The sequence below is a fragment of the Haemaphysalis longicornis genome, unplaced genomic scaffold (genome assembly GCF_048455015.1).
Source record: "Haemaphysalis longicornis isolate Haplotype H1 unplaced genomic scaffold, Haemaphysalis longicornis Haplotype H1 scaffold_1, whole genome shotgun sequence".
In the NCBI taxonomy this organism is placed as follows: Eukaryota; Metazoa; Arthropoda; class Arachnida; order Ixodida; family Ixodidae; genus Haemaphysalis; species Haemaphysalis longicornis.
Genome location: NW_027526203.1, coordinates 368,094,019 through 368,107,214, shown reverse-complemented (window position 1 = coordinate 368,107,214; position 13,196 = coordinate 368,094,019). Strand labels below are relative to the sequence as shown.

General features: G+C 49.4%; 1 protein-coding gene across 1 annotated transcript; it reads left to right on the top strand.

Moving 5' to 3' along the window:
• Positions 1-326: 326 nt before the first annotated feature.
• LOC144171383 (uncharacterized) lies at positions 327-7,869 on the top strand. The gene is made up of 3 exons (XM_077700976.1): positions 327-648; positions 1,812-2,239; positions 5,809-7,869. The coding sequence occupies exons 1-2, from the start codon at positions 637-639 to the stop codon at positions 2,199-2,201; spliced, it is 402 nt and encodes a 133-aa protein (XP_077557102.1). The 5' UTR covers positions 327-636; the 3' UTR covers positions 2,202-2,239; positions 5,809-7,869.
• The last annotated feature ends 5,327 nt before the right edge of the window (positions 7,870-13,196 follow it).

Genomic DNA, 13,196 nt, shown 5'->3' with positions numbered 1-13,196 from the left:
GAAGCAATGATCTCGGTAAAACATACGAGTCTCACAGAAAACAAAAGCGGCAAAAACAAAACGGAACGATCACGTCTCAAACGTACCCCTACGCGGGATGTTACTGCTAACCAAGCGACGACGGCCCACCAAAGATGCGCGTTTACTCGCACACACTGCACCAGTTGCTCCACTCAAAGCCCGCTGCAAGGAGAAGGAGCGGAGAAAGGGCGATGAAAGAGAGATCAAAGATCGCCGATCGCGGTACGGGCCACTTCCGGGCGCGGCCCTCGCCCGCGCTGGCCTTGAACCGGAGTCTGGGAAGGCGCTGGGCGAGGGCGCCACTCCATTTCACCAACACCCGCGGCTATGGGACACGAGGAGCACCTTTAAATATAGCACGGGGGAATAGCCGCGCACGCGAAAACGATTGTCATGAAGACTACAAGGGCGCAAAGAGGAAAAAAGCGCGCCGCCGCCGCCGCCGCTCTGGCTGGCTACTTGTGAAGAGCATGCCCCAATTCTCGTACGCCGCTCGATTGCCGCCCGTCTTGATACAAATTTAGCCGCGCGTTGCGCGTATAAAGGAGAACCGGTCACCGGAGTGCGCTCAGTCGCTCGCGTTTTCACTTGGAGTCCACCCGAGGAGTGTCGGCCATGGTGTCCGCGGTGAGTGCCGGCTCCACGTGCTGCTCGGATGTGCGCGTGGCCCGCAGGGAAAGCAGCACTCCGCGGCGCTCGGGCGCCCAGACCCGGCGGCGTTCTGCTTTCCGCGCGGGCCCCGCCGGTGTGCGTGCTGCTGCTGCCCCCCTCGACGTGGTGACCGACCGGTCACTCGCGACGCGCCGCCGGTCCTCGTGTCGCGCCGCCGTGACGTCCCCGAAGCGTAGACCCCGGCTGTCCGCCTCGCTCATGCGGAGGACTTCCCTGACGCTTACCGTTGCCTGAACGCGCTGTTCGGCTCTTCGAGTGGCGAGCCGAAAAATAGCCACCGGACGGCTGCCCTGTGTGCTTTTTCGTTTCGCCACGGCTCTGTTGCAACTGTAGGCTAGCGCCCGCCCTGGTAGGGAACGCTGACTGTCAATCGTTTCACGGTGTCTGTATTTTGAGAGGTAACGTTTCCGCGTTAAAAGTGGGTCGATATATTCTGAGCGTGTTATTTAGGAATAGAGCGATGTCTGAGCAATCCAATCATTCAATTGGTGCAAGAAGAAGAGCTCAGTGTGAGAACTTGTATCCCTCTATTTCCGCGAACAGTATCAGGTGGAGTTTTCAAGGCCAACGGTTTTGACATAGACATCCTGGAGTGCTTTGCAACTGCCGGTTTATTTTTTTTTTATTACTTAATTGCCGCGTATCTTGAAGTTACGTGGTGAAGAAATATTGCTTTTATGACGCAAGTGCCACACGAGGATGGAAAATCCGTAACAAATTCAGCTCAACGTTACGTGAAAGCTTCAGGAATACCGAGTCTTAGGAAAATAAACATATTGCTTGTGACTGATTGAACCCAATGTGGCATGCTCTGCGCCCAACCTGTTTACTTGGGCAACGGAGCATTGCTCCCACCTTCATTGGCGGAAAAAAGTGGCAGGAACTCGTAGCTCACATCGTGAATAGTCGATATCGCTACCAGTTAATGTCTTACGGAAGAGGATGTATTTTAAATGAGCACATTATTGCTTAGTTTCAGCGTAAGTGTATGCCGCTGACTTACAGGAAAAGTATGCACACATGTACTTATTCTCTATAGCCTAGACGGGATGACGCCTTGTTGTCTGTCGTGCCTACGACCCCTGTCTCACCACGCACTGCTGTCTCGTTTCCCGCAGCTGAGCTTGCTTGCCGCCGCTGCGTGCGTCTGCGTCGTGCTGTCCGACGACGGTCACGGCATCTACAAAAAGTTTCCGCCGGCGGCCTTCACCATCGGCTTTGGCCACGACCACGGCCTCAAGATCGCGCATGGCGGGCTGAAGGTGGGCGTGGGCCTCGGAGGTGGCGGCGGTGGCATAGGCCTGGGCCTCCTGCACCGTTTCGGCGGTGGCGGCGGCGGCGGCGGCTACGGAGGTGGCTACGGCGGCGGCCATGGCGGCGGCCACGGCATCAGCATTGGTCTCCTCGGGCACGGCATCAACCTCGGGCACGGAGGAGGCTACGGTGGTGGTTACGGCGGTGGTCACGGCGGAGGCTACGGAGGAGGATACGGACACGGCTGGTGGTAGACACACCGGCCACTTTAACCCACTCATCCGCGTTCCCGGTGAGCTGTTGTTTGCGCTTCAAGCTGGCTTACGGTGACTACCAGAAACCAATGAGGCCGTCTCGCTGTCCATTGATGACCTTGATAGCTTAACTGTATTGAACTTCTCGTCCTAGACCGCTGTCGATGTGTGCTGGTGCTGAGCAAAGGTCGCCAATTAGATCTGAGGCCTCAGCGACCACTGCGACCTCAGCGGCGGTATTTTAGTTGTCAACTTCCTTATGTTTCTGCGAATGTTAACGAAACTCTAGATGGCATCAAAGTTTCGCTGTTTACTACAGCTTCCTTCACGGGCATCCGCATGTCTAGGGGTGAAAATCTCAAAGATTTTACTTGCTCTCGTCTTCCCTTCTTCGCAGCAGATGCAATTTGTGTCGGCCACCTCTATGAGTCGCGCCCCTTGAGAAGTCAGGAAAAACATTGGCACTCATCAGTATTCCCTCACTTCTTCAGAGCATTCTCCTTGCAACGCTAAAACACCCAACGGGGCATTATCGCTAACCAGAGGAAGGGGGGCGGGTCACTCCTTTCTCCGCTTTCCTTTTCTCCGAAATGGGTGGGAAGCTAAATGTGTATTCTCATTGCCGAATTCCCTGCCTTTCTCGGGTTAAAGCTTTATTTTTGTTCTCATCACTGTAAATAGGACAAAAAATAAAAAAATCTGTGTGTGCAAGTCCCATTGCCGGCCAAGGTCACCAGCACGCTAGAACAATAGGCGTAATGCAAAACTAATTCACTCACTCGTTTGGCAATATATCTTATCAACACCGCTTTGTGATTTCTATTTAGTGCGGACGATGCCGTGGACGGGCTCTATACCAGCAATGCTTTGCTGCACGACATTAATGGCAATTTCAGAAGATCGACAGACAACTGTTCGTAAGCGTTAGAGCGGTAAGCTACGGCAGAGGGGGCTACATTGTACAAATTACAAAAGACTTAGTGTAGGTTGATATACCTAAGGCACAGTTGCCGCCGGTCGATGAGACGTGCCCGTGCTTGTGTCCCTGGATGCACTCATTCGAATGTGAGAATATTCACTATTTCGTGGGCTTGCTTCACCACAACGTTCCAGAAAAACCAATCTTTGAGACCAACGTAGTTAACCCTACGAAGAAAGGACCGAGGTTAAATTTTGTTTTGACTCGAAAAAGATTCTGGTCCTTTTCATTCGTATGAGTTGTCCCCTTTGTCATTCAGGAAGTTGTGACCACTGTGTGGGCGAAATCGTGGGAAAGTATGAATTTGAGCCGCATGCTTCAGAATGGAGCGTGCCGACGAAATTCATGCAGATGGCACCAATAGCCTCCGCTAGTTGTTATGACACGGACCCTGCTTGCTTTGGCGTAGACTACGTGCAAGAACGGCAGATTCCGAACGGGGTTTCGGGTAACCGCGTGTAGCCTGTTGAACGAAGCCTCTTTACGCTCATTGAACGAATCAGCGACCCGATCAGCAGACGCTCCCGCACGATTTCCTTCTTCCCTCTCGTCCCGCTCCACTCCGAGAGCTGAGCATTTGAGGTGAAGTTCCGCGAGAAAATATATCGCTTCTCAGAACTGTGCTCGAAGAACATGCACATGTAACTCCCCCCGGTGTTACATATACATCTCCGGAGCACATCTGACTTTTAGCTTGGAGAACTCCGAGAATGGTATTGCTGCTGGCGTGTTTGGATTACTTTGAATGGTTGTGATGTACCTGGCATCTAAGAAGTATTACATTGTTTCCGTCGATTGGCATCAAACTCTGAAGGTGTTCCTTTTAGGGCGCAGCCCTTTGGCGCCCCTCTATGGGCTGAGCCGCGTTGGCGGCAAGACCGACGAGTGAAAGAAAAAGCGAACGATGAAAGAAAGAAAAGGAGGAGAGTGTCGCGAAATCGGGAGGGGAGGGGGGTTCGCCGTGGCGGCGCGAGCCAGCGCTCTCCGAAAGTGTGTGGTGGGGGAAGGGAGGGGGCAGTATGTTGTGCCCGCACGAGGCGCTCGACGGCGCGACGCTTGGCGTTTGCTTAAGCGTTCGCTTAAGACGCAGTTCGCGGTCCCTTCCTGAGACGCACTTCGCGCCGCCGACGTAGAGGCTTATCATCGCTGCCGTCGAAAGAACCCACGAGTGAGTGCTGCCTCAGCACACAGCTGCTGCCCCCAAATATCGCATTAGGGAGTATCGTAATCGCCAGCCATTTTTTAAAATTTGGTTTTAAACGTGCCGAGCTTGAACTACGATCCAGAGGCCCATTGGAGGGAAGGATTCCAGAATTATTCAGACCAGCTGCGGTTTCTGCATGCACCACTAAAGATTGATATAACGGTGGTTTTGTATCCGGTTGCCACCAGAAATGCAGCCAGCGCGGCCAGGTATAAGATGAACTCAAAACTAGAGTGACTCAGCAAGTGTTCGTGTAGCAGATGGGTTCTTTCTATCTGCTGCCAAAGGGTACTTGAAGCTTCCGTGAACTTAATTTTTAATATAGTGCTTAGACACGTTGCGAACATCAACGCGATATAATTATACATTTTTTGTTTATGCACGTCGGCTAAAAGCGCGTTGTTTTTCGTTTGGCCTCGTTTGAAAGGCAGATACCTCATGTGCTTTTCATCCATTGGCTATATATAGGTTTTGTCGGCTTCGGTATTAATGGGGGTCACGTGCACAGAGCCCGTCAAGGTGCGATCAAGGACCGCAAAGCTGCGCTTGAAGTACATGTGATGGAATAAACACAAGCCCTTCTTCACTCTTAGTCATGGCGGCATACGTCACCACACCCGCAATCGTTCATTGGCACTTGCCTCTTTGGGACGGCGGGGATTGTGTACGGATCCATTGGGTCTGTGACGGAAGAAGACGTGCCGCTTTCGCGAGAAATGCGTTCCACTGCAGTTGCCGGTGTCGGCAAGTTGCGTTACGGCAGGTCACAGTGAACACAGTGTACGTAGCGCCGACCCCTTGTTTGTTCGTACTTTAGGACACAGAGAGTAAGCAATATGGTCTATTGCTGTATTGCGCGATGCTAGGGTGCTTTTGTAAAGTAATGATGTTAGAAATGAAGGTTAATATAAAAACTACGCCCCACGTACTAGCCGTTCACATACGGGACGCGCGCGCCAGCTAACTGGACAATAGAAGATAAGCAAGGGTAGCTTCCCTAATATTCATGGGCCCGATCCACAAAACTTTAGGACATTCTCAACGGTTCGTTATTTGCGGCATTTTTCTGGTGTAAAGTGGCCGACTAGATGAGGGCCAGACCATTGCCTAAGTTCTTGCATTATTATTAAATGCGTTGGCCTTAGATATCCACAACGCTTTGATGCTCGATGCCCATAACCATGTTTGTTTGGATACTGTTTTTAAAAAAAATCATTAATAAGCAACGAAATCAGGCATACCCCGCTGCTCACCAGCAGTGACGAACCCAGTATTGATACCAAGGCGATCGCATTTGAAGCTACTTCGCGCATGCAAGAGGGTTCATCCTTATGATTCTAGCGCAACGCGAAGCACAAATGGCTCTTGGAGACAATTTTCCACCCGTAGCATTGCTCTTAATTTTGTCTTCTTTCCTTGCGCAGCTTCTGGAAGCTGGGAGGCGACCGTCATCTGTACATTACTGCCATCGTCACACAACTGGCGACACGCCAATCCATCCTCTGACCTCGGCCGCCTGGGTGACGGCGGCCATGGTGGCGCTACTGTTGCCGAGGCGGCAGATTGCGTCGGGCGCCCCGACCAAGGTGTCGAACGCGCTTACACAGGCTCTCACCTACAGCAGCTGAGCTCTGTTCGAGGCGAACCGGCGAGACCCGCCGCTTACGTGCAGCGGCCACATGCTACGCATTGCTCAACTAGCGAGGGTATCGCACCCTACCTCTCCGCGCACTTGGCGAGACAAAAAAGAAGGCAACAGTATTACGGCTGTCTAACGGACGGCCCCATAGCCTCGCATAGGCCTTAGAGAATTCCAGAAACGGTTGTTTATGGGCAGTATTGTGCACATTTTGCAGAACTGTATGGAGCGGAGGGCGTTAGGTAAAAAAAAGAAAAAAGACAACGCGTACTCATTTCATGACGACAAGCTGCGACGATGGATATTCTTTCCCTGACGAGAGAAACAGTGCCATGAGCTGGTGATTGGGGAGGAGGTGAAATTCCGGGAGAAGAGGAAGGAGTTGAATAAAGCACTCTAACACTTGGGCCGAATGCAAAATTACAACGCAATTGTGAGAAAGCTAAGTACAATGAACACGTTTGGCCACTGATCTAAAACCGAGAGAAAAGAAAAAAAAAGGCTAAAGGCTAGCCTACGGTAACATGAATAAAAAAGATTAGTACCGGCCAAGGATGCGAAGAACCAAATTTGGATTATGTATACGCACAGGTGCGGACAAAATAGAGCGGAGCACGGAAGCGACGACTGAAGGTAATTTTTCGGCCACACCTGTATCAGGTATCGGCCGCGTGCGGGTCGAACCTTCATTCCCATGAGTATCCGTCGGATACACTACGCCGTCGCAAAGCTGCACATTTGCAGAGAAATCCGCTTTATTCGCCACTGCGGTCGCCCATATACTTTTGTCCGCAACTGTGCGTATCATAAGCACACTCCAGGCCATCTCTGCTCGCTCAGTTCTCGCTTATAGCTCTGTTCCGCTCGTTCAACCAACCTAACGTTGAGGACCAGCGAGTTTGGATTATGGTTCTATCGCGCTGAAATGCATCGCGATTTGGCGGGAAACACCTTCAGTCACCTTTCTGCCCCGTCCTCCTCCGAGACCAAGTTGAAACGTCTGTCACTCCCTTCTTCTGTGACTCCGATACACTCCGTTTCTCCCTCCAGTGCAAACTATTACGTGAGCGACTATAGACCTTTCCAACGCTATTAAACCGGATTTAACCCCTTACTTTTTGGAATGCTGCCGGCGTACACAGGGGAATAGTGTGGCTTTTTCTCTGCGCGTGCCTGCAACCCTCTGAGAAAACGTTATTGAAAAGATGTACGCAGGTAATCGCGTCCACCTTACGTGCTTGCTGAAGATTTGTTTTGTATCGAAAGCAACGACGTCACACAAAGGTCGTTTGTATTTTTTTTTCGAAAGCGGGTTGTTAACAGTTGACGAACAATATCGAATATCTTCTGCCGCCTATACGTCGCCAGGCTCATAAGGTCACGCACAAACGGGAAAACGGGAAAGTTTCTTTTTATTTTTAGGGTGTGGAGGGGTTCAATACGGGCAACTTCATTTTGATTTTTTTTACATTTATTCTACTGAGAGAGGACTAACTAGTTTGCGCGCGTATGCCTGCCCCATTAATCAAGCCAGCATAGCGATGTACACAGCGTAACAGGGTGCACTTAAAGAAGCATGGCTAACGGTACTCCAGCCCACGCAGGCCTTGTTGTGGCAGGGGCGTATACTGTCGACACATTCCCTGGACAATGGCTTCCTAATCTGGCACACGCGGATAAAGCCATACGTGGTTCTAACTAAACCCTTCGATCTGTATTGCTAATATTGTGGTCATTGTTTTTGCGTTTGTAACGTTTGTTCAGTAACGAGGGTGACGTGGAGAAGAAGAAATGGGACTTTGATAGTTCCTTTATCTTTTATGTTAATAAACAGACACGGTACTTCTATGTGACTCAAGTTGTTTATTCTACGGGAAGCAAGAACAACGATGAACAAGGGGCTAACACTCCGGCACTGAGCCGTGTGTGTAGCCCTATGCAGAGATCCCCAATCACAGGTGTACAAGTGCTACCAATGCGGGAACAGCCCAGTTACGCCAGGAATTTCTGTTCAGTATTTTCGGGTAAGCAAAAATCTAGAAACACGTTTTTGAAAACGAGTTACATAAAAAATAATTGAATACAGCACAATTAATTTTAAAAAGTGCAGAAAGAAAAGAGTTATTTTTTAATTGAGCTAGCCAGCACAAACGTGCTTCCTGAACAGCGTTCCAGTGAGCTGAGGAATTCAAAGGATCCTTTACTGTTCTAAAGGGTCACCTTGCACTGCAAAAAAAAATCATGACGGAACGTTGTTTGAGACGACGTTACATTCTGTACAAAAGAATTCTTCAGGGGGCACTCTAGGCAAATCACCAACATCGTCGATCACGCAACGGGCCAGATACACAAGGCAACGCAATGACCAAAGCAACGGGTCTCCTCAAAGTATACTGAAGGTTTCAATAGGTTTCCACACCCGGCGTGACAGTTGTCACTCTGCTTGAATTACCGCAACACAACTGGTTTCTTTTTTTTGTTGTTGTTGTTGGCGAATGCTGTGAGGTGTAAGCTTACATAAAAGTGACCATCCATGGAAGATAAATTTTCCAAGCAACAAGGGGATGGAACTTCTGCTCCCATAAAAACGCGTAGCGTTTCATTTGCATAGACGTTAAAGCTATGCCCCTTTTTTGGAGATGGGATGAGGTTAGAGTGGCCGAGCGTGGCATTGGTCTGCTGTGCGATAAAGACTTGAAGAAAACGAAATGAAAGAGGCCCACTGGTAAAGGGCAGGTGCTCATTATGCCGTCGGCTGTAATACAAGTGCTCCACTACGCCGCTTGTGGTCCAGGCGGCATGAATTGTAGTACTTATTAAAAACCAAAGGTGAACCATAACATTGAGTGCAAATATCATGAATCTCGTGCATCGACGCCCTCAGATCACGTCACACGAGGCTGCCACCATCGTAAGAACAGCATTGCAGGGCACCAAAAACGAAAGTCCCCATGGACCTGGCAAAAAATTACACATGTGCCATATCTCGGAGAATTCGGTCTAATGAGCATTTTAAATTCAAGGCGAAGGCTACTTTATCCCTTGCTGTTTGATGTGTATTGTGAGACCGCCTAAAAAGCTAGACTATGTCGAAGATCGTTAATAAAGGATTAGGAACACGTTTACGACATACGTATCACTGCGGTGCCCTCGAGGCTCAAAATCTCACCAAGAAGTGATACTGCGTATGGGAATAAACATGACAAGAAAGGGCCTCACTTGATGCCCACGCAAATCCGTGTACATAGTCGTTGTTAGCCCCCCTCCCGCTAATTGACCCAACTCCGGAAGGCAGCTTTATTACAACGGCGTCTTTCGAGATGCTAAACAGATTGAAGAACTTATCCCGGTATCTTTGCGACTACAACATGCAGTAAGGTGACAACGCGAACACTTGACTTTAAGCCATCACAACACAATAGAAGCTCTTAACAATGTCACAATAAGTGACCCCAAGACCCTGCAGAAGTAAACAACACGAGATAAATAGAAACATTGAGGTCCCAATCGTGCACGGAATTATAGGAGCCCCACCTTACGGGCACCTGACAAGGCGAAAATCTGAAAGATTTCAATGCAATATGGCGGGAACCTGTCTTCAGGCTGACGAGATACAGCACCCATGGACACACTGCGTGCAATTTTTATTTATACACACCAGAGCAGTGGTTCTCAAATGGGGGTCCATGAGGAAACGATTTTGACTCAAGAGGTCCAACGAGTCAGCAGATCCAACGCGCCAAAAGGTCCAATATTGGATCTCTTGACTCATTGGATCTCTTGTCAAAGATTTCTTGGATCTTTTGACTCGTTGTATCTCTTGGCTCACCGCGGACCTCTTGACGCGGCTGGGGCGAGTCAAAAGGTCCAATGATTCGAGAGGTCAAAGCTGTAACAATTAACCCCCGGGTAAAGTAAAAGAACCACGAACAGACAACCAAGCTTTCCAATAAATCCGAAACTCGAAACGCACCGCGTAGTGCCTGCGGGGGTCGGCCCAGGCGGGAGAGAGTTTCGCTCTCACCCGTGAAGAGAAGCTTTTCGTGTAACACTCTGCCTTGTGACCTCGACGAAGAAGACGTGTTGCTTCTGTACGTGTGAATATAATATAGTTTTTTTCTCATTATATTTATCCCCATACTCTCCTGCCGACATCGTTGTTTTATGTAATTCAGTCAAAGGAACCGTTAGCGCAAGCTTTGAAAGCACACCCAAAGGACAGGCAGCGCTACAGTTACAGCGGGAGCAATTTTCTTACTCTTTGCGGCACTTGAAGTCAAACCCACCGTCGCTTTTCGTGCGGAAAGACTGGCGGTCGAGGGGAGACGGAAGCTAGAGCACTCAGTAACCATCACATGCAGCCATTAATCGCAATGTAGAGCCGCATAACTTAAACGACCAGATATTACTAGGACATGTTATTGGATAGAGCCATTTTATAAAATGAGCTGAAGGGGTTCATGTATTAAGAATGGCTGAGGGGTAAATTATAAATGGAGAAGACAAAAAAAGCAAGGCTCGTTGGACCTCGTGACGTGTTGTACCGTTTGACGCGTTGTGCCTCGTAACGCGTTGTACCTCTTGACCCAAATTGGACCTTTTGACTTGTTGTACCTCTTGACTCGGCTGTCACATGACTACAGACCTGTTGACTCGTTGGACCTCTTTGACTAATTGGACCTCTTGACAAGAAGCGTGAGGGAACTTGGGTGATTCGCGAGTACCTCCACAACACTCTTATTTTTCTCCTTCTTGTCAAACTTTGAAACGAAAGAAAAAAAAAATGGCGCAGCTAGCACTAGTGGTGCAAGGCTGGAGAAACCGCATAGCAGGGGGTCGACCTAGCTTCTCCCCACACTGACCGCGCTGGAACGGGCCGTTCGCGCCACTCATGGATTTGCGGGCATGACTGACGTTGGAAGTTCTCCATTACTCGAAGTCCGGGGTCGCTTCGCCGGAGATTCCGCTTGTACTCCACATCACGAGTGCGACACTCGGGATCTTCCCCTCTTCACTACCATTTAGGCGTGGCAGCTTCGGCGCGATACTCGGGGCTGGCTCGTAGCCGCCGTCTCATACTTTGTCGGACAGCGACACAACGGCGCCCGCGCTGCGCTTCTTCCTCGGGAGTTACATACTTCTTCGGCCGACCCACGTTTTGAGGGAGTGTAAACGATGTGCTAGGCGCGGAGTTACGAGACGCTGTGGGCTGTAGCGCGAGCTGTTTTGTACTTCCAACTTCAGGCCGGAATGCATGTGAACTGACGAGGAGAACAGCATGCGAGAGATCACGCCACAAACGCTGGGCAGAGTGTTCTCGAAGGTCGAGCGGTGCCGGCGCGTGCGATGAGGTCATACCTAGGCGAGGCTTGGCTCCGCCTACGCTGCCGCGTGAAGGACGTCTCGGCGCCTCGCGCCAGAGAAGGTTTTTTTTTTTTTTTTTTTTTTTGTGAACGCCAACGGACCAAGCTCAAGCTTAAACAGCTCGGCAGTTAAAAGGCTTCGCGGCATGACACGTAATACTGCATCAACTCGTATCATGTGTTTCAAAGTCGGCTTTTCGCGCAACACTGCAGTTCTGCAAGAAAGCCAAACGCACAAAAGATGGGAACAGAAATAAGTGACCCCCACCTCTTTTGCAAGTCCAGATGGGGCCCCAGGCACACCCATGGCTGAAAACCACTGCACTAGAAGACAGAATTGTCTTTCAACACTAAAACCTTGTAACATCCACAAAACTAGACAGACATTAGGCAAAACTTGGCCAGTTCACAATCAGTCTAACCTGGCCAAGCGAGCTCACAACCCTGGAATATCAGTATCCTCCTCTAGAATTACTGCCAACCCAGTGCTCAGGACAATGCATAAATTCCAGAAGACAGCGTCCCCACCGCAAGAAATTACAAGAAAACACAACACGAAAATACAATTACTTTCACAGATGCCAACCGCCGCTAGGGCCCACGGGCTCCTGGCCGTCGACTAGGGGACTGTAGTGTAGTGTGCCGGTGCTCCCAGCCAGTGCCTCTTTCTAAACAGCTTTGGATAAATAAAATTTTTACCACTACCAAGGTCAGTAAAGAGAGACCTCCACGTTTCTGAGGAACAAATTATAGCCAGCTATACACAACAGTCTCTTCGGCGACTTGACTAAGTACAGGTCAATGCAATCCTCGCCAAAATCGCCATATTATCCAACAGCTCAACGGTACTTCGAGTCTTTGCCCAAACAAGCTTTCAGACCCAGCCAGGCAGCTTGCTACTCACACTAAAGAAGTGAAACAGACCTCCACACCCAACTACTTTGGGTAATGAACATGAAAGACTACTTGGAAACTAGTAAGCGGGCCGACTGGAGCGAGAAGCACCAAACCGGTGCACCGATGCCCTACTCACTGGCTGAAAATAAAAACACCACTTGTATTTCGTTTCCACCCTGCTTTCCTCGACACGACCAGACAACCTAACCAAAAAGAACGCAGGACTAACCCGGGACTAATTGCACTAACCCACGTGACCAACCCAGATCATCAACAGCCCATTCATGTACACTGCAGGTCGATGGCCTCGTTCAGAGATTTTCAACAACTCTTATCGTCGGCTTTCCGAGTTCAATTTGTGGTTCCTTAATCTTCATGCTTCATTCGTCCATCGGGTCCTTTCTCTTCCCCTATTTCGTATGTTATCCCTTGGTAGCCATTCACGGATAGTCCACCGCTTGCCCGTCATTCTAATTGTGTGACCTGCCCAATCCCTTTTCTTAGGCGTAATTTGAACTTGAATGTCTCCGAAAAAAACACCTTTTCGGCATTACTGGGACACAACCATTTCAGCCGCAAGGCGACGGCAAGTGAGCTTTCCGCTTCTGTCTCCCTCCGTTTTCTTTATATATATATATATATATATATATATATATATATATATATATATATATATATATATATATATATATATATATATATATATACAGAAAGAAATGCCGGCAGTCTACAACGCCAAAGAAGGCATAGGGGAATGGTTAGACTATTTTTTACCGTTAGTGACGTTACATTATTATTTTTTATTAATTACGTGATAAAGAAAGAAAGAAAAACACGCGCCCAGAGTGGGGACCGAACCCACGCCTTTCGATTAGATCTCGAATGCCTTACCAATTCGGCTATCTGGGCGACT